Here is a 21,161-nt window from a genome sequence, read left to right on the forward strand (position 1 = left end):
TACCGTCCCACACCCACACCCACCACCTTTGGGATTTGCAGGTGTTCCCTGCTGGGCCTCACAAGGTCCACCCCCCATCGAACCTCCCACTCCTGAGCTCAGTTCACTTCCCAGCCTCAGGTTCCTCTCAACGCAACAGGGCCGCCAGCCCTCGCCTGTGACTCCACCAGGACTTAATTGAGTGACTGAATAAAGCACTTTGTAAGCGTCACCTGGGGATTTTGGGGAACCAGGATAGGAAGGACAGTTCTCAGGGAAGACGGGAACAGCTGCCATCCAGAAATCTGCACAGATGAACGTGCTGGCCGTGGGCTGCAGCCCCAGGCTGGGGCGCCATGCAGTCTTCACGAGGACCAGTCAGAGGGAGTGGGGCTCATCAAGGGAGCTGGGGGGAAGGCGCCCTGGCTCCTGGCTGTGCTGTGATATCACAGGGTCCCTCCTGGGGCTTGGGCAGGAGCACTGCAGCCTCCCATATTTCGGGAGTGCCGAGACCTGTTGGAGTGTGGGGGGCACAGCCTTTGTGCCAGGGACAGCCGAGGCTGTGCAGCGCTCAGTGTGGCAGGAACCTTCCGAGCTCAAACCCCGGGCGCTGCAGCCTCGGCTCACGGGAGCACACGGAGGGGCACACAGGTCAGAGCACCCGCCCATGGCCACACCATGGGTGAGCAGCACCTGAGGCACAGGGAAGCAGGGGACAGAGCAGGAGAGCCACAGTGGGCTTCCGCCCACTGACCTGCCTGGACTGGTTTCTGACCTGAGCAATCAGGGGGATTTGGCAGAGCTGGCACCCTTTGCGGCCGTGCGCCCCGTGGTGACTACGGAGGATACGGCAACTGATGGGCACAGCCGTGTTCCAATAAAGCTTTATTCATACAAATGGCAGCAGTCAGGTCTGCCCACAGCTGTAGGTTGCTGACCTGTGTTTTAAATCATTCACAGCAGCTCTTTATTACTTTTATTAAATGTGTACACTTGGTATTTTTCTTTGTAACAACTGGCTGGCTTTCCTTACAGCCTGGCCCAGCACAGGCTGGAGAGGTGGTTACAGGCGGTGGTGGCACGCACCTGAAAATGACGCCACAAATTAACAATTAAAAACGCAGCGCCCGGGCCCTGAGATCGTCTCCTGCTCCCGCTCCTGAGCGGGGAAGAGGAGTGTGGGGGGCTGTGCTCTGCACCCCACGTTTACCTGCAGCAGTTCTCACCTTCTCTGGTTTTTATGCTGCGTTTGCATCAGACTCTTGTTTGGAAATGGAGTTCTGTGGCCAAAAGGATTTGGAATTATCTGAAAGGGGCTTCAGAATGAACTGGGTGCTGCGTGGTGGAGCACAGGCCTTAGCACACAACATGCTCATTGCAACCTCAGCTCAGCAAACAAAATAAAACAACAGTAACAAACCTGGGGGCCTCCAGCTGCGTGCTGGGTTGTCCTGCTGGATCTCTAGAGGGCAGCCACCCAAAAGTCCCATAGGATTTCTTACAGGTAAAAGGACACTTTCCACTTTGCCCCCAGCCTGTCCCTCTCCTGTGCTGGGACCCCCTGTCCCCCCGCCCCTGTCCCCCCTACCAGTCATCTACTCGTGAGGTCTGGGACCTTGCATCGCTGCGTCCCCTCAGTGGCAGCTGACTGCTCTGCTCAATGGGGCCCCAGACCAGGCCTTGTTCACCCCACAGCTGAGCCTTTAGGACCCTCCGGGTCCCTCTCCAGGTTCCATCCCATGTCTCCATGGCCTCCCTACCGATAGCTCCCTGGTCTGAGTCACCTCGGGGTCAGTGGACGGTGGAGGGTCACGCTCTGCTCCCTGCACAGCCTTGGGTCCCAGGGTGGGCTGAGCTGGACGCTGGCCCTGCTGCCCGCCCCTGCCTGCCCAGCAAATTGCAGCCAGTCCCAGCACTGGCCCCTGCACATGCCCTTCTCCCGGGAATGTCACTGTTTCCAAAGACATGCTCATTCCCTTCCATGGCTGCTGGCAGGGGAGAGGGACCACTCGTTTAACAAAGGACCAGGGACACCTTGGCCCTGACAGGCTCACACAGGCCTGGTGCTGCCCTGCTGGGGCACACAGGAGGAAGGGTCCAGTCTCACTAGATCATCTAAGGGAGCGGGCGGGTCCCATGCAGGACTCCGGGAAGCAGCCTACGGGATGGATGGTGCCTTTCTTTTACCGAGAGGCAAGCACTCTGCCCAGCTCTTGTTAGCAACAGCGCTCAGAGTGATGCAAATTGCTGTAAGTGACCCCAGAGAGGCGGAGGGGAGGGAAAAGGCAGAGCCCCACCCTGGTGCTGTCCCGGGGATGCGAGGGGGACCTGCACTCCCCCAGGGCCCCAAAGGGTTAAAGTCACTTTCATTAAAATCTAAATTTCAGCAGGCCTCCCTCTCCCTCCTTTGAACGTGTGACTGGCAACCATTTCATATTTCAATCTCGGCAGAACAAATTGAATTAGATGTCGAAACCGAGCTGGGCTCTGTTCACCAAAGCCTGCGCGCTGGGCCCCGCTAATCCGTCCCAGCCGCAGCCTGTGACAGGGGAGCAGATCGGGACAATACAAAAGACAAAAAGGGAAGCGTCCAGGAAGGCGCCGGAGGGCAGCAGGCTGTGCGGCGGCCTGGGCTGCTGGAGACCGTGCCCTGCCTCGGCCCAGGGGCTGCAAGCCCGGGACAGACCCCGGGGCCACCCAGCAGCCATGTGGGGCCATGCAGGCCTCTGTCCCCACACCTGGGTGCCAGCACACAGGGACACCCAGCGGGCATCTGCGGGATGAAGGGAGTGGGTCAGCGATTGCTTTGCAGCTCTGCCTGGGCTGGTGTCCCTGTCTGCAGGTCGGGCTCCTTCTCCCTGTGCCTGACCCTCCCGGGGTGACGAGCTGCAAGTGCCCTCCTGGAGTCGAGGCGCCTGGGCTGGACTGAGCTCAGGGGTCTCGTGGCCTCCAGCCCCTGCCCTGGGGTTAGAGCCAGCTGGGGGCTGCAGCTCATGTTTTGGGGGTCAGAGGCAGCACTATGGTTGGGGAGTGCATGCCAAGCTTTGGGGTCGCCCATGCCCCGGGCCGTCTGTCAACTGTGGATCAGCCCTGCGCTGAGCTGGGCTTTCAGAGAAGGCAATCTGGCAACTGTGGAGAGTGGGCCCTCCCTGCCCCCAAATGGTACCCCCATGGAAAGGCTGGGGCCGATACAGCAACCCCAGAGCCCAACCCAAGGTCCACCTTGGGACCCTTTCCAATGTGGCTTCTCTCCGAGAGGCTCGGAGCCATCCTGGGCTCCTGTGTGTGATGCTGCTTGCCTGGGCCTGAGTTTGGGCACCTGCTGGGTACAGCCCCACGTTCCTCTGGGTGACAATGATGCTCCTGGGGTGACTGTGTACCGGGCCCTCAACACACACTCACCTCCGTTTATCTCCCCTTTTCAGAGCCATTTATTCTTTAACAGATCTTACGGTACAGGATCTTCCCTGGCCTTCCCTGTGTTCCACCCCAAGTGCACAGACCCAGTGGGTTGCCCACTCGGGGTCAGCAAGCAGGCCATCCTGGTCAGGTGCCCTGCTCCCCCACTCTACCCTGCGGGTCCTTCCTGGTACCCACTCCACCAGCTCCTCTGGGAGTGGGAAGCGCAGAGGGTCAGAGGCCAGTGGGCCACAAGAGCAGGCTGAGCTGGTCCCCAAACCGGAGGGCACAAGGGACAGGTGGGGGTGCCTGAGCCTAGGCTGGCCCTTGGTGGGGCTTATTTTTGGTGACCACAAGGCTGTCCCTTGCCTGCAGGGCAGGGTCATCTGTGCACAAACAACATTCATAGGAAGCCCAAGCAGGAGGTGCACAGGAGCAGCAGCAGATGGGACAGGACAGGTCCCAGGCCCGCCATCCCCCTCGGTCCCTGGTGGTCCACCCTGTGGCTTTACACTGGCCCTGCTGTGCGGCCCTCACCCAGAGGGCCGAGCCCGCCATGCCAGCGGCTGGGTACCTCACTGGAGAAGGCGGGGCACAGCCACTCCGGGTTTCTGTCATTGTTGCTGATTCTCAGGGACAGGCCAGGGTGACAGGTGCTGCCCATCGGGCACCACGGGCCCAGGTGGGGTCTGGGCCACTCCGAGGGCTGCACAGGACCAGGCCTTGCATGCACAGAAAGACGGGCACCTGTGCCTCCCTGGCATCACCTTCGGCTCCAAATGAAAGGGCCTCAGGGCAGGGGAGCGGCTCGGGTTTACTGCCCTGACCTGCTGTTCTCCAGCACTGCCTGCCCGGGGCCACAGCACCCACCCTGCGGGACACGAAGGAGGACCCGGTGTCAAGGCTGCACGGCTGGAGCGGCTTGTGTGGGGAGCGGGACTGAGGACTGTGGCCCCCTCTCCCCTCCGTGTCCCTGGCCATGGCCGTGCTGGCTCCAGGGCTGCAGAGGGCTCGCACACAGCGCTCCTTGAAGGGGACCAGCTGGGGACGCCGCTTGCTGGGCCCAGAGCCTCGCTGCGTTCCCTGACCCCACTGTGTCCCAGCTGGGCGTGTCTGGTCAGCCTGGTGCTGGAGGCCCTCGGAAGTGTCTCGGGGTGACAGCAGGCTCATGGTCCCTGTAGCCAGGATTTGAAGATGGAGGCTTAGTCCTCAGGAGAAGTAGGTGGCTCCTGGGCGGCAGCCTGGGGCGGGAAAGGCAGCTCCAGGGCTCAGCACTGTGCGTCTCTGGGATGCCGGTCTGTGTCTCATAGAGGCCTTGGGTGGGGGAGCCAGTGGGGGAGTGAGGAGGGCCCAGGCCAGGAGGTCTGGGACCAGGCCGGGGTCTCCTGCAGCTGTGTGGCGGCCCTGCCGCTCCCTGCCCCCAGCCCCCGCTGCAGGAGCAGCTGTCCCGTCCCCAATGCCCGCAGCTGCCTACCTGGTGGTGCTAGCTCACACCCGCAGGCTCTGCTCCTCCCCGTCGCTTTCGCTGTCCTCCAGCTGCTGCAGGATCCCATCCAGCACGGCAGACCGCTTCTTCTTCGGGGGCTCTGGGGGACCAAGATGGTGAGAGGTGGCAACGGGGCACAGCGAGGGCATCAGCCTCCAGCCCCTCTTCCCTCTGTCCCTGCCAGCCAGCTCCCTCCCCCTGCACCCCCAGAGCAGAGGGCACCCTCAGAGGGAGGGTGTCCTACTTGACTCCATTCTCTCCACAGGCCAGAGGCTGAGCCCAGCACAGCCAGTGGCTAGGGAAACAAGTAGAAACCAGTCCTGTTTCCTTGGAGACCAGGGACTCTAACAATGTAGTAAGTGGCTGGACCTGAATACATGTTCGGGACATGCATTCGAAGCCCTAAATGTCCAGAGGAGGAAAGGACTATCAAGTAGGAATAGCTTGGGAGATGAGGGGCTATTTGACTTGGGCTTTGATAAAAGCAGAGGAGTTTTCTGTTTGGAGAAGAACTGGGGATGGGATCCAGGTGAGTGCTGTGAAGAAAGCCAGGAGGTCTGAAAGGGCGTGGAGGGTGATACACACACACCTCCTGGGCCCGGGAAACTGCGGGGCGAGTCTCCACTGTGCGCTGGGGCCTCCTCCTAGTGAGCTCCAGGGCTGGTGAGGGAATGGGTGGGTGGGTCTAAGGCGGTCCGGCCAGGAAGTGGAGGGGCCAGGACGGGAGCCCAGGGTACTCCTAGGTAGGCCCATGGTACCTCTGCTTTCCACGGCCGTCTCTGGCCCTGGCTAGCGAAGGCATAGGGAGCCTGGATAGTGCGCTGGTGCCCTGGCTCCAGCCGTCTGTCCCTCCCCCAGGGCCCAAGTCCTGCCCCTCTGTGGAGCCTGCTCGCAGCTCCTGTGGACAGCACCCTGCCAAGCAGGCCTTTCTGGCCTGGCCGGACCCGATCCCCGACCTTTGCCTCTGCTCAGCCCTCCTAGCTGAGGCCGTGCACCAGTACTGTCCCCTCCACAGAAGGGACCTTCTTTTTTCTTTTTGCTTTTTGAGCAGAGTTCTGCTATGCAGCACAGGTTGGCTTTGAAACCAGTGATGCTCCTGCCTACGCCTGAGTGCTGGGATCACAGGGTGCCCACGCCCTGCTCCCCTCCTTCCTGTGGTGCCCCCTCCCTCATCCTTCTCTGATCTTGTGCTGTCATCACCAACCCCAAAGCGGCCATGTCTTTGCTGGTACACCACCCTGCTCACAGCTCACCGCTGCGCCCCCAGCCGGGCCATGGCCTGGTGCAGAGGGCTGAGGAGCCCCTCCCCCCACGGACAAGGGAGCCTCGGAGGGGCTGCTGCCACCCACCGAGCCTGGAGGCCTGGCAGCTGCACCCACCATTGTCAGTGATGAAAGCCCACAGGGACCAGGCAGGGGCGCCTCCCGCTGCGCTCCCTGCTCACACAATGGCCTCTGGAAATTGAATTTGAGGGCAGGTAATAGATGCTGGAAACAGAAGGGGATGGAACAGGGCCCCTCCCAGCCACGACACCAGGCAGAGTCCTCCCCTCAGGTCAGCTGCTGCACTAGGCCAGCCGGCCAGGGTCAGGGGTGGTCAGCGGGACCTTCCACCCCGCCCTTGCAGCCTGAGCCCCAGACTGGCCGGGTGGCAAGTTCCCTCCCAAGTGGTTAAGGTGGCTTCAGCCCTAAGACAGAATCTGGCTGGCCCCGGCGATGCACACCGATTTCCTGCCTCTTGGGAGGCAGAGGCAGGAGAATTTGAGAAACTGAGCCAGCCTGGGCTATGCAGGAAGGGACCGCCTGCATCAAGGTGAAAGTTACAAAGGGCTGGGGTGCAGCTCTGTGGTGAACACTGGCCTAGTGCAGGCCTGCCCACAGTTTCTCTTTGGACCTCTCTGACCAATAGGGCAGGCTCATCTGTTGGTTGCTGCTCTGTCCTGAAGCCTAAACAGTATCCCTGTGGATACTGTGTTTGCTGAGTGACTGAGTGAAGTTCATGCTGTTGAAGACAAGCAGAGAGGAGGCCACAAGCAGTTTCCCTTTACAGGCCAGACACTCAGGGGGCAGGCACAGCCTCAACAAGGCAGCTCAAACCCCCCTAGGACAAAGACAGTTCCCCCCAGACACCTGCGACTCAGGGCAGGATTCGCCTGGTGTCAGGCAGGCGCCTGTTCCCGTGCTGGGCGACCAGGGGGCTTCCTGGAGGAGGTGACCCTGTGAGTGGCCCAGCTGACTCCCAGCCCAGGCCCTCGTTCCACACCACCTGGCCAGCTGTCCTCCGGCATGGAGCAGTGGGGACAGCCTGGTGGCACCCAGCACCTGGATGCTTCTCCACTTAGCACCGCTGGGCTCCTCTCTGCCTGAGAGCTGGGCCTCCCTGCTTCCAGGCCCTGTGGCCACTCCCACCATCCTACTGGGCCTGGGCCCGTGCTCCGACCTGGCCTGAAGCTTTCAACCCTGTCCCTCCAGCAGGGGCCTGAGGTGGCCCAGCCATGCCCCTTTAGCACACCGGCTCTTACTGGGCAGTGTGGGTACCAGGCTGCTCAGGGAAGGCTGTCACTGGTTGCTTTCACTGCACCAGCTGGCCCTGGCACCCTGCACCTCTGGCCTGCAGTGACCCCGCGCCAGGCCCAGGGTTCGAGGCATCTGGACGGTCCCAGCACCCGCCCACCCCAGGGCCTCGTGAAGAGGAGCCAGCCCACAAGTGGTGTGGGTTTTACCTCTGTGCCTCAGTTTCCTCATTCAGCTCCTGGCCCACCCTGCATGGATTAAGTGCTCCAGGATCAGCGCAGCGTGGGCTGACGCTAGCTTGAGTCCACAGTCAGGGTTCAGGACGGCCCCCCATGCCCACGCTGGGATGCGCCGGGCTCCGCCCCCTGTAGACACAACACCCCAGTTCCTGCCCAAACAGCTGCTGAGTCCCATGGCCCGACATCAAAAGCCTCAGTGGGTTTCACCAGCACACACAATGCCGAAGCAGAGAAAGGTATAAACTAAATAAACGGAACAAGCTGTGCATTTTCTCTCGGTGTTACAGCTGCACCCGGAGATAAACAACGAATGAATGTCACCGAACATCAATACCCGAGAAATTAACTCGACAAAAGCCCAGCCACCCCCAACAAACCCCAGTCCTGCCCCAGCCCCCCAGCCTCCAACCACCGACTCTGCATTTCTGGAGTTCCCTCCTAATGATTTTATTTTTCAATTAATTCCTTGACAGAATGCCAGCCCGCATCGCTCCCTCCCTTCCCCGGCTGGTGCTGTCACCGCCGCTGCAGCCTGTGAAGCCCCGGTGGGTGGTGAGAGAGGCTGTGGGACAGAGGCAGCGCTCCCTCGCCAGGAGTTAGTTTCTGGGCAGTGAGGAGGAAGGGCTGACCCCCTGATCGAAGTGGGATTCTTAAGGGTCTGGAGAAGAGGCGGCCTGTCAGCCAGGGGAGGGGCCAGATCCCTGCAGCTCCTGGCTGGGAGACTGCGGGCAAACTGCTTCACCTCTCTGGGCTGGGTCTCTGCTCAGCTGCCCAGGGTGTCTGAGAATGTAAGCCAGGCATGGTGATGCATGCTCATAATTCCAGGCACTCACGACTCAGGAGGCTGAGGCAGGAGGACTGCAGGTTCAAAGCCAGCCTGGACCATTTTGTAAGACCTGATTTCCCTCCCACCAAAGGTGACCTGTCAGGCTGAAGAGCCCTGCCTGGCACACAGTGGGCACTCAGCACAGGACACCACTGCTCCGCTCTCTAAATCAAGGGGGCCTCCATGCTGGCCCCTGAGGGCATCTACGTATTTGGATGTGAAAAGGGCGATCAGCTGTCGCACCCACTCTGGGCGCTGCTCCCCAGGAACCTGCTCCCCGGTTCCTGCCTCGCACCTCTGGGCACAGCCTGCTGCTCCCTGCCTGGTTGTCACTGCTGCCCAGGTCCTCACTGTCCCACACAGGATAAAGTGTGTGCAGCGCTGCCTGCCTGTCCTGGTGTCCCCAGGTGTACCCCCACCCCCTAGATGGGGCCTTCTGTGGTTCCTGCTAAAAGGGCACCATGGTGGCTCCCAGACAGTACCAGTCCTGGGGTCACCAGCGACCTGCGACTCTCACCGTGGGAGCTGGGGGCACCCAAGTCACATGGCATTCTGGGGTCCTGCAGGGCACCATGGAATACTGCATGGTGGGTGTGTGTGGCCCCCTACCCCGTCCCCTGCTCCCCTCCTGCCCTCAGGGCTCCTCCCTGCCGTCCACCTGGGCGGCACCTCAGGCTCTGGGCAGGTCCGCCCCAGCGTGGTTTATAGCAGGTGCACACTATGTGCTCAGCCAGTCCCTCTCGGAGCCAGCGGGCAGGACCCAGACCCAGCACCCAGCACCCAGCCCTGGCCCGCCTCTTCACAGGCTCCCAGCTTCCGTCTGTTGACTGGGACCCGGGTTTGGGAGGTCGAAGGAACCAAAACCCAAAGGATAAACCGAACCACTGGCTGGGGGGTGGGTGTCACACCGGGGCTCAGGGTGGCAGGACTGCAGTGTTCTGCACTTGGGGTTCCAGCGTCCTTGTGTTACTCCATGTGGGCAGTAGGGCTGGAAGTGGCGGCAAGCACAGGGCTGAGGGCAGGAAGCCTGGGCCTGGCTCGAAGGGTGCCGTGGACAGTGAAATCAGACTTTCATGAGGGCAACCCAGAGGAGGAAAGTGCCCCGCAAATGGAGAACCCAGCTGCCCAAAGTAGGGCTGGAGACACAAAGCAGGGGAGAGTCCCTCCGGCTCTGGGCAGTGGGCCGGGGCAGATTTTCCTCAAGTCCCAAGGGACAGCGCGGTCCCAGTTTCTGGCTGAGGAAGTGGTGGCTCCAAGGCTCTGGGAAGTCATGTGACAGGGGCCTGGCACGAAAGGCAGCTGCTCCCCCGACGCCAGCCCAAGGCCACCGGCCAGCCCTGCTGCAGGAGGAGGCCCTCGGCAGGAGAGGGGCTGTACCCACACTGCACCCACAGGTTCCTCGGAGGCCACAGGCCCCTCCCTACCCAGTGCCTGGCAGAACCAGCCAGGAGCAAACCCCGGAGGTTGGGAGCTACTTCACAGACCGGGCCAGCGGCCTGGGCAGGCACCGAATGTCACAGCTACCACAGCCACTGTTGCTACTAACCCAACTGCAAGAGTCCAGCTCCCAGCACAGCATGCGACCATGGTGCAGCCTGGTGTGAGACATCACTGCCGGGAGCCCTGGGGGTACACCAGGACTGGACAGCTGGACTGGCCACACATGTGCAGTGTGCGGGGTGGACAAAGGTGCCCTGCTCTGGACTATTACAGATTTATCCTGGGTATGGCCTGGGGACTTGGGGCCCGGTCCTGCAGGTGTCTGCAACAGGCACAGCACTGGAGACCTGCAGATGGGGACTCACCGCAGGGGAGAAGGACCACAAGAGGGTTGGCAGTGACTCCGCCCCTGGACGGAAGTGGCACTGAGGACTCGGGGACATTTCCTCATGGGGCCAGGGTGCACTGCGGTCTGCCCAGGACCTGAGTGCGCAGGGGCCTGCAGGGGCCAGGACAGACAGGTCAGGCAGGACTTGTCTTCTGTCACTGGGTCACCCCACACCTTTAAATTCTTACTCTTCACTCTGAGATAGGATCTTGCTAAATTGCCCCAGGGGGCGTCTAACTTGTGAGCCTCCTGCCTCAGCCTCCTGAGTACCTGGGATTACAGGCGTGCCCTGCACGTGTGGCTGTTTTCGTATTCTGTAGGAGGACGCGAAGCTTGGCTGTGCTGCTCCTGGCTGACAGCTCCCCCAGGTGGCCTCTGACCTGTTTTCTCTCCTCTCTGTCTACAAAGCCCAGCTGGTTTCATTTGGTCACGAACCATCCACAAAAGCCCTGTCTGTTTTCCGTGGATTTCTCCCGGCCAGGAAATCCAGCCTCCTCCTACCACTGGCACAACCCTGGAGGGCCGCCCGCCTCCTTCCCCTGCCTCTCTGGCCCTCTGGTCCCCAGGCCCTGGGACCCTCGTCCAATCATGGCCCAGGCCCTGCCCCTCCCATGCCCTCTGCAATCCGCCTCCTGTCAGTTTAATTCTGTGATCGATGAGGAGGAGCAGGAGCGCTGGCCCGGCACAGCTGGCTTCCCCGTTAGCCCTAGCAGGGATTCCTGGCCTCGCCGGCGACGGCTGAGTGAAATGTTTGCAGAACGCAGAGAACACAAGTCAATAACAATTTAGCTGGATTGGGAGCAAGTACCTTCCCCGCACGGACAGCCGCTCCGTGTGTGCAGGAGTGTGTGCAGGAGATTGTGTGTGCAGGAGTGTGTGCAGGAGATTGTGTGTGCGAGTGTGTGCAGGAGATTGGCGCAGCGCCGGGAAATATTTCCCAAACACCACCCGGTGAGGCCCAGCCGGGAGCGGCAGGGCTGCCGGGGCCACCTGCTCCGGCCTGCCGAGCGCCTTCATCGGGAAGCCTCTGGCTCCCTGAAGCTGGTCCCTCCCTGTCCTGCCGAGGAGCCGCCCTGACCAAAGCAGTTCTGCCTTTTATTGTCTTTCTCTTCATTCAGCTTCTACCTGCTGTGGTGGCCCGGAGCACACGGGAAGGAGTGGGTCTCCGGGCCGATCTCAGCTTCCCTGGGTGCTGCCTGCCAGTGCAGCCAAGAGCCGGTCAGTAAAAGAGAACCCGAGGTGGGAGTCATGCTGCACACCAGTGGACCCTGCACACAGGAGGCTGAGGCAGGCGGACTGCAGGTTCTAAGCCACACACGGCAACTTAGTGAGAGCCTGTCTTAAAATAAAAAACAAAAATAAAAAACAAAATAAAAAACAAAAACAAAAGGGACAGGACATCCTGCTCATCTTCCACGGCCACCTCTGTTTGAAGCCTTTCCTAGGGGAACCCAGTGCACTGGGACGCTCTCCCTTGCACACCTCAGCCGGCTGCCACCACCAAGTGTGCGAGACGGTCCCTGGGCCCCAGGCAGAAATGGGAGCTTAGAGAAAACCTCGCAGGCTGCGGGGATTGTGAATAGTAGATTCTGGACTTCACCTCCCTGCCCAAACTCCTTGCCTGTGGTTTTAAAGCCCAATGATTATGTTTCCACAGCCAAGATCAAGGAGCCCCATTCTCGAGGGCTGGGGCAGGAATCACGGGCTCTCCTGGTCCCCGGTCGTTTGACAATGTGCCGCCAGCGGAGGATGATTAACTTACGGGGGTGTGCGCTGTTGCCACTTTAAATATCATCGCATGCTGATGGCTTCCAAATTTACTCCTTGGCGCACACTTCACCCCTGAGCTCAGAACTCATAGATCTCCCTGCCTGACACCACGGCTGTCCTGATGGATGCCTCGACACCAGCGTGTCCCATCTCCGGAGCCCACTGTCCAAGCTTTCTCTCTGCCCACCAGAAGCAAGTCTGGGGGGATCCACCTTTCCTGAGACCTCTCCACCCCGAGCCCGTGCCTGGCAACACTGACCTGGTGTGTCCAGGTGGTGACAAGGGGCCCGCTAACCCCCGCAAAACCCACGCAGCAGCAGACATGAGTTCTGCCAGGATCCATCTAGCCTTGGTGCTCCCCTCCTTACTCCTTCCAGTACCTTCTTGTCCATCTTGAAAGAACACCAGCCTTCCCACCAGGCTAGACAAATCCCACAGCCCTGAGCATAAAGCCCTGCTGGCCCCTTCAGCCTGGCTTCTACTGTTCTTCCCCCTGGATCTGTTCTTTACCTGCCAAGACCTGCTTTGAATGAGCTCAAGCCCCAGGGCCTTTGCACCGGCTGTTCCCTCTATGTGGGATGCTTCGGCTGCTTCCCTCAAGTAACACATAAATGCTGACTCCTTGGAGAGACTTCATGCAACTAGCATGTTGGAAATTCCCCCTCTCCCTCTGTAGAACACTCCAGAATTGCTGTGGTGGGAGGAATCAGCCATCTGGGGTGATTCCTCCACAGGGTGGAGGGGCTGCACTTTGGTTCTGTGCAGGGCCAGGGGGTAGATGTTCCAGGTTTGGGGCTACAGGGTCTGTCACATCCTGCCTCTGCAGCCGCAGGCCCTGTGTAAACAGACGGCCATGGGCAACGGCTCTGTTCCAATAAAACTTTATTGGTAGGAACAGACCAGGGCCAAGCTCTGCAGCTGCTGCTCCAGGTGGAACAGAAGTGAGGATGTCATGGAGCTGGGATGCAGAGCTGCGGGGGATGCAGGGCGAGATGGAGCAGGGTCCTCTGGTCCTGCAGGGGCTGAGCTGTGTGTCAGCGGGCTGGGTGGTGCCCCTCCTTGGGTCTCAGATTCGCTTCTTAAAAACACAGACAATCCTCATCCTAGGAAGTCCCCTCCTTTCCCCCTGCCTGGCTGAGTCTTCACTCGGAGATTATGGCCTCTTTCCAGGTCAGCAGACCCAGTGCGGGCTGTGCCTCTTCCTAACCCTTGCTGGGCCCCGCTGTGATGGTGACTGCTGCCAGCACTCACCCAGTGCTCAGGACATACTAGATGCTCAACTAATACCAGCCGCCCGTGACTGGGCTCCCCCTGCTGCTCATCTCCTCCCCCACTGTCGCCGAGCACCTGCTCTCTCTCTGCTCCATGCAGGGTGTGCTGGGGAGAAGGGGGACCTTGTTCCTAGAGGATCTGGTTTAAGGATGAAGGCTCTTAACTGTGTATGGACACGTAACAGAGCCCCGACTCCTCTGATGGGTGGATGTGGGGTGTGGCATGGGAATCAAAAGGGCATGGCAAGAGGAGGTCCTGTCTCAGGCGCCGGCCAAGCCCTCCCTGGAGGAACGGAGGGCTGGGCAGCTGGACAGGGGCGTGGGCCTTCGGGCTCCTTCTCCGCTCTCCACGCTGGGTGTCTGCTCGTGCCTGTGGCCAGCGGGTGACCAGGACGGCCCCGTCTGTGCGAGGCGAGCTTCTCTGCCGCTCCCGGATCTGGACATGGGCGGGCGGAGGACGGCGCCATCTCCAGCCACTTGCCATTCCGGTCATGTCTGGGCGCCCGGCTCCGGAGGTGAAAGGTACGGGCGCTAACCACAGCCCATCAGTCCTCCCCAGCTGGAGTAAGACAACACGAGGAAGCAGAGCTGTGCTCCCGGCCAAATAAAAGCCTGTTTGCCGGCCTCCCTGGCTGTGAGCGCTTAAGACAGAGGCTGTGCGGGCGGATTTCTCCCGAGCCATTATGTTCCCCGGCTGCGCACACAGGCACCACAGCCTGCAGGGCCCTGAAAGCTTCTCAGTCCCGCGACCCTGCTGCTTTGTAACACACTCGGGAAGAAAGGGACGCAGCCAGTGGCGGACTGGCGTCTTTCCTCCCTCCGCACGTGCTCTGTTCACACTCCCCACATGCGGCGCCAGAGAACAGCACCTCACCTACTACAGGGCTGCGGAGGAGTGGGGAGGGAGGTGGGAGGGAGGAGGACTGGCCGGGAGAAGCCAGAGCGCGCTGGGGGACAAGGTCTGTCTCTGCCGGTGTCAAGGGCCTGCCTGCCTAGTGACTTTCACAAGGATGTTCGGTGACCCGCCCTCCGCTGCTCAATTTGACAGGTGCTTCTGAGCTCAGACCTGCACAGGAAGCCAGGATGGTGCCGCTGTCCAGGACAGGGTGAGGAAGCCGCCCGGGCAGGGCAGGAGGAGCGGGGCTCCAACTGGTGCCTCTGGGCCGCCTGACGCAGCCTGGGGCAGAGCAGGGCGCAGCGGTGGCACTGGCAGCACCGAACTCCCTCCCCGCCCCTTCCTCCTCACCGCAGTGCATTAATTAAACTCCTACGGTGTGCCAGGCTCTGTGCTGCTGGCTTGAGAGGCAGGAGAGAGAGGTGGCATCTGAAACCAGATGCACACACATGCACACCCTGGCCCAGCTTGTGAATACCGGGCTCCTCCCTGTCTTCTTCAGGGCAGGGTTCGGAGAGCTCTTGGCAGCCCAGGGCAGGACGCAGAACTAGTGCCTTGGGGGCAACACCAAGACCACGACTGCCACATGTACCCCGAGGCTCACTCTTGCCACCTCCTTCACAGGCTTTGGAGCCTCCTAGGGAGGTGGGACCCGGCACCCACTGCACGGGTGACGAAGTCGGAGAGGCGGCGGCCACACATGTGGGCAGGCAGCTGGGCACACCGCCAGCGGAATGGCCCACACCTGGGGTGAGTCCTGACGCTGCTGTTAGTGGCTGGGTCCCCTGAGCAAGCTGCCTGCCTCTCTGCATCCCTTTCCTCAGCAGTTAAACCAGGACAATGATGGTATTCCCTCCCTGCTCCCCCACAAGATTCCGCAGGATTCAGACCGTGAGAGCCCGACCGTGGCCTGCTGGGTGACGCTGGGTCAGGGCTCCACGAGGCTCCTCAGGGTCCCTGCCACCTGTCTCGGTGGTGGCTTCGGGATCAGCCCTTCCAGGGGCAGGGCAGCCACGCCGGCCTCTGCCTACCTGCTTGGCTGCCCTCGCTGTCCCCAAGAATGTCTCTCAGGCCGCAGGGACGCCGCAAGCTTGCTGCCAGCCCGAGAAGGCGGAGACGCTGCCTTCCTGCCACGGCCTGTGCCACAGGGGTCCTTTGTTGTGCTCACTGCTCGGGGGCCTCCGCCTGAGACCTGAGTGCCTTCTTGGCAGAGATCAGGCCAGAGCCAGAGCCGAGGTCGCTGGGCACGGATCCCACCGCTCTCAGCATCTGCCAGGGCCCGGGGAGCTGTGAACAATGCGGATTTCCACACAAATGAGCTGGGTAGTTTTCACCACAGGGAAAGGGCACGGAGGAAAGAGGCCTGGCCCGGCTGGGAGGGCAGGAGGCCCGAGGTCTGTTCTGGACAGCCCAGGGGTCACAGGCACAGGGGACCTTAATGCTGCTCCCCTAGGGAACCCAGCTACCCAGGCTGCAGACAGACAGGCTCCAGGCCGGTCCTCTCACGCTGTCTGTGGAGCTGGATGGATCGAGGGGCCCTCTCCACCGGGGCAGAAGTGCTGAGCGCGCTCCAGGGAGAGCCCTTACACAAACATTTGCCGATGGGGTGTTTGGGGCTGTCAATGCCTGTCAATACGGACGGCTTCTCCTTCTGCGCACCAGGGTTTGGGGACAGACTGAGTGTTGGGCTTGCGGCTGTGTATTGGCCTGTGCTCTTCTGGTTTTGTGTTTGCCCTGCCACAGCTGCTCCCAGCTGTGGGCGGAGGGCCTGACACATGTGGTGTCAGACTGTGCTGGACACGGGGACACAGATGAACCATGTGTAGCCCCCCAAATGACCAAGCTGGCGGGAGCAAGCAGGGAGGGCGGGCCTGGCTGGGAGCTGGCCTCAGACCCCAGGTGAGGCTCTCTCCGCCTTGCGGAAGGGAGTGTGAGGGGGGCCTGGGGGCAGACAGCTCCAGGTGACACCTTGCTGTCCAGAATGGATCACAGGTCTCTTGTCCCCCTGGCTGGTGCCCTTTCCCTGTGATAAGAAGGTCCCGGTCATCTGTGAGGAGACCTGCACTGTCTGCAGCTCCCGGGGTGGGGGGGGAATACGGCAGAGGGTGCCGAGGGCTCGGCACACGGGTGACCAGAGCCCGTCCCAGAGCCCCGCTCTCCCTATTTGGCAATGTCTGTCACAGCCCCTCTGTCCCCTGGCTGGAATACAGTACAAGGGAGTCTAAGAGGCTCTGGCCAAGTCACAGGTGTTGGGGACAGCAAGGGACACCTGCCTGCCTTCCCTGTGCCCAGAGTGGCACTGTTCCGGGGTTCACCCCTTCCTAGAGAACCTGTACACACCGTGCTAAGATGGGGCCATGGCACCTGCTGACTTCTCTGGGGTTATTTGCCACTCTCCGTGGCTCTAAGGCTCCCTGCTCCACAGGATCCTCCACTGGCCCAGCCAGCCCGCACCCCAGGGACGCAGAGGCCCTTGCACCCTCCTTCTCCTCCTCGAACCTGTGCCCACAGCCAGCTTGGTGAGGCGGCAGCCCCAACACGAGGACCCAGCAGATGCTCAAGATCTTCCAGTCCCTGAGTGAACAGTCATCCGGGTTGGTTGGAGCCAAGCCCGGGAGCCCAGCGCCCGGGCAGCAAGAGCATAGCCCTGGGGCTGGACAGATAGAGACTGTCCTACCATGGGTGGGGGGACCAGGAGCTGGAGTCCCGGCCCAGAAACCTGGCAGGAGTGAGCATGGGGCTAAACACGGCTCTCATGGCTCCAGGTGACCTGGCCACCTGCTGCACCGAGTGGGAGGAAGGTACCCAGTACGGGACCAGTCTGGGGCACTCTGGGCAGTTCTCGGGGGTCCCTGGCCATCGGCCTCTCGCAAGTCACCCAGGACGGTTCCCGCACTGCTCCTACCGTGGAAGTGCTCAGCTGTCTTCCGTCGCAGGGCCTGCAGGGTCACCTCGGAGTCCGCCCACTCCAGGACCAGCCTCCGGCCGTACAAGTGAGTGCTGTGACACAGGGCGTTGAAGGCTCGCTGAGGAGGACGAGAACACAGAAGCAGTCAGTGGACAGTGGCCACTTGGTGCTCCCCAGTGTCTTGGACTCGGCCCAGGAGCTGGCCCCTGGACAGGGCTGGGGTGCTGTCAGCAGATCTGCTTAATCAGTGGGTTATGCTTCCAGGGACAGAGCTGCAAACCACCGAGAGTCCATACGGCCACTGGCCCCGGGCCGGGTAGCGCCTCATTCCCCATGTTCCATCCTATCTGCCGAAGGCCGCCCCATTAGCAGGCCGGTCCCAACTGGGTTTTCAGCAGCCCCCACCGTGGGAAAGCCCAGCCATGCCGGGCCACAGCAGGACGCTGACAGGCCCTCACTGCTACTTGGTGCCACCCTCTGTCCCGGCCCTGTGGCCTGTGCCCCTGTACTGCCCTTGAATCTGTGTCCTGCTCCCCTGCTGCCTCCTTGCTGGCCCCTGTCCACCCTGACGATTTCCAGCTCCGCTCATCCCTCTCACTCTTCCCCGTGCCAGGCTTGGCCCTCTGCCTGCTCCCCTCTGCCTGATTTTAACTCTACACGAGGCCATGATGCACACCTGACAGACATCCACTGGAGCCTACAGCTCGATGGCTACTATATTCTCAGAGGGGATCCCCACGTCCACTGTAGGACATCTCCTCCCCTGGCCTAAGGACACGAGCACCTCGGCCATCACTCTCCGAGCTCCAGGTGTGCCCCAGTGCGTGGCAACCACTGGGTGCATTGTATCTGGGTTCTCCTGCTCTGGGCCTCTCCCATGAATGGCACCAGGCAGCACCAAGCAAGCGGTTCCCCCCACCCTCCCTGCCTGACCTGACATCAGGGCTCTTCCGGAACAACCTCTGCTACGGAGCTCAGGGGCCCAGGTTCCAGCACTGCCCTGCACTTCCCAGCTTCGAGATCACGGACAAGTGAAGCCAGCCTTCCTGCCTCCAGGATGGGCACAACACGCTCTCGTCTCATATGCGACACATTTGCACCCTCTGTCTGTTAGCAGAGTCCCTGGGCAGGCGTAGCTGAGAGAAGCCGAGGCCCAGGTGTCCCTGTCAGGGCTGAGAGTCACAGGACCCCAGGGAGCCTTGCTCTGTCCCTGGGCAGTGATGGCAGCCACAGGACCAGGACGGGGGGGCTGGTTTGTCCCTCTAACTTCTGTGGGGTCAGGAGGCAGGCACCACACAACCAGAGGTCCAGGCTGGATGGAACCAGCCACCATGCTATGACGGTGATGTGACTGTCATGGCTGGGTTGTGTCTCCCAAAGAGACACTGGGTCCTCACCCCAGGACCTCAGAATGTGTTGGCACTGGAAATGATCACTGCAGGGGCTATAAGATGGGATGCTACAGTGGGGTGCCTCCACCCAACGGGACCAGGGACTTGTGGGGGCCACTGTGTGGGGTCAGAGGCTGACACAGGAATGATGAGACTGCAAACCGAGAAAGCTGAGGGCCACTGGCTGTCACAGGAGACCAGGATGCTGGCCTGGGACAGACATCTCCCCAGGAGAAGCCACCCTGCCTCGCCTTTAAGCTTGTTTTTTGGGTACCAAGAATCAAACTTAGGACCTTGCGCTTGCCAGGCAGGCACTGTCGGCTGAGCTACATTCCTGGCCCTCGCCTTTAAACTTGTAACCTCCGGAACTGCCAGTTGGGACAGTTCTGCGGTCAAAGCCATGTGTGCTGGGCGCTGTGTCACAGCAGGCAGCGTGGTGACTTTGGGGAGTCCTGCCCGGCTAAGGTGCAGAGGGGAGAGTGGCATCGAGCGGAGCGGGCGGTACCCAGCATCTCTGCAGTACAACCAGGACGGGAGGAGGAGGAGGAGCAGGAGGAGAAGGAGCGGGAACACAGCGTCCACACCATGCGTGGCCAGGGGGAGGGTCGCTGTGCCCTCCTCTGCACTGAGGAGGCCAGGTGTGGGAGCTTTCTCTTTCCCTGTTTTAAAGTTTCTGTTAAGAGCCTCTCTTCTCTGGCTCCTCTAAGGCTCCGTGTCTTTCTCCAGGCAGATAGAAAGCTGCATCTGGACCCCGTGCTGAAATGGCCCATTCTGAGCTCAGAACACATGGGCTCTCAGCTGGCGAGGCAGGGAAATGGCCTGACTAGGGGACACGTGCCGGGGAGAGTCTGGTCGGGGGAGAGGGGGTCCAGTCTGGCACCAGGGTTCCCGGGACACAGCAGGCTGGGGCGGCCAAGACGCTGCATCTGGTGGCTGTTCAGCTAAGAAGGGAAGTGTGTGTTCCCTCCGAAGAGTAGCTTGCCTGTGCTCTGTGGGCACACAAGAGTGGGAGGGCTCCGCGGCCTGGAGTGCAGGCTCTGCAGCTGGCTACCTGGGTTCGAATCCCAGTTCCAGCGGTGACAAGCTGTGTAACCTTCGGCAAGTGGCTTAATGTCTCTAAGCCTCAGCTTCTTCATGTACAGAGGGAGGCAGCAGCCAATACGGGGAGGACTTGGTGAGCTGTTCGGTCTCAGGCAGAGCACATGGCATGGTGTGTCAGAGTGCTCGGCAAATGTTTCCTGTCACTGTCATTATTACTATTACGTACGTCTGACTTTTCATTAGCAGCCAAAGAGCAGGCACAACGGCAGTCGGGACCCAAAACCTGGTTTGCGAGTGCGGTTAGAACACAGTAGGGTTCTCCAGAAATAGCAGAGCTGCTCCTCTGCCTTCAGTCCCCGCAGGCTAACAGGACATCAGGCTGCGTTCTTGCGCGCCCACTGCGGCAGTGGCTGGGGTGCGGTGGCCTTAAACTGTCACAGGCCTTGCAAGGACAGTGACTCGAGGCTAAGATTGGCTTGGACAATCCACAGTAACTGCGATTCGGGGGCAGGGGCGGGGGAGGAGCAGGAAGACACAGCCTGACCCCCAAGGCTTCCGGCCAGTGCAGGGGTCCTGGGCACGTACAAAGAACCTCAGCCCCGTTTCCTCTCTGCCCCTGACCCCGATGATGCCACCTCCCATGCTTCTCAGAGCTTGTAGTGCTCAGCTCGGGGCTGGGCCCAGCCTCTGCCACACAGCCTCAGGCCCTGCCCCTAGGGGAACTCTGTTCCTGAAAACACAGAGTCCCGGCTCCTCTCCAACCCCAGCTCCTGCTGTCGGGTTTCCTTCCTGGCACAGAGTCTGGATGATGGTTCGTGGGACCCAGGCACAGGACCCCGCTTATTCCTGAGAGCGAGCATCATTCTCCTCTTCCAGGGAGGGGAAGACAGAGGCACCAGCCATTCAGCTTCCCTTTTCCTCCTCAGCTTCAGAGGGTCGGTCTCTGGCCAGCCTGGGGAGGGTCCTGCTGCAGCCTGGGGCGCTCCTGGCCTGTTCCAGATCCCGCTTGTGTCAGGTCCTGGGTGAGTGGCTGGCCAGGGTGGCCTGGCTTAGCTGTCCTGCTTCAGCCCCATCCTGTCCCAGCTCACAGCCCACAGCGCTGGATGGGAGTGACTCAGCTGGAAGGCGCAGCCTAGGGCTGCTTGGCCTTCGGGTCTCAGCAGGTCCGCTGCAGTCCTGGACCGGCCCTGTACCCCACATGCATGATGTGGGACCCTGCAGGATGGCACAGGAACCCACGCTGCCAGCATCCAGAGACTACACATTGAGCCCCCTGCTGGCCTGCTAAGCCCATCTGCCACCCAGAAGCAACTCTGGAGACGCAGTGGTTGGCAAAGAGAACTCCTGAGATCAGCCATCCGGGGATGCCTGGGAGCCTCTTCCTGCCAGGCACTGACGGCTGACACTGGACACCCCCATTTCCTATGCCTGGGAGCTGATGCCCGTGCCCGAGGCCAGGGCTCCTTGCACTTTCTACTCAGGAGCAGAGAACAGGAGGCAGCAGAGCAGATGTGGGGAGGAGAGAAGGGGACTCCTTTCCTCCCCACATCCCCTCAGCCTCACGGAGATGACATTTCCCCTGTCGCTGGTCTCTGGTGAGCCCTTCTCCTCTGAA

At 61.2% G+C, this 21,161-nt stretch overlaps 1 protein-coding gene across 5 annotated transcripts in view; it reads right to left on the reverse strand.

Moving 5' to 3' along the window:
- Positions 1-847: 847 nt before the first annotated feature.
- The window catches only part of Rbm19 (RNA binding motif protein 19), a 91,129-nt gene continuing 70,815 nt past the window's right edge, over positions 848-21,161 (reverse strand). For 3 of the 5 annotated variants that reach the window (XM_004999571.4, XM_004999569.4, XM_023564635.2), the window contains exons 23-25: positions 17,112-17,232; positions 4,853-4,964; positions 848-4,692 (exon numbers count right to left, since the gene is read on the reverse strand). In XM_004999571.4, the coding sequence (XP_004999628.1) occupies positions 4,867-4,964; positions 17,112-17,232 (219 nt within the window). In that variant the 3' untranslated portion in view covers positions 848-4,692; positions 4,853-4,866. The remainder of the gene's footprint in view (positions 4,693-4,852; positions 4,965-17,111; positions 17,233-21,161) is intronic. The other 2 variants (XM_003461361.5, XM_004999570.4) reach the window with 2 other exon arrangements.

This window comes from Cavia porcellus, unplaced genomic scaffold (assembly GCF_034190915.1).
Source record: "Cavia porcellus strain 051 isolate PalLab524CR breed Dunkin Hartley unplaced genomic scaffold, mCavPor4.1 scaffold_16, whole genome shotgun sequence".
Classification (NCBI taxonomy): Eukaryota; Metazoa; Chordata; class Mammalia; order Rodentia; family Caviidae; genus Cavia; species Cavia porcellus.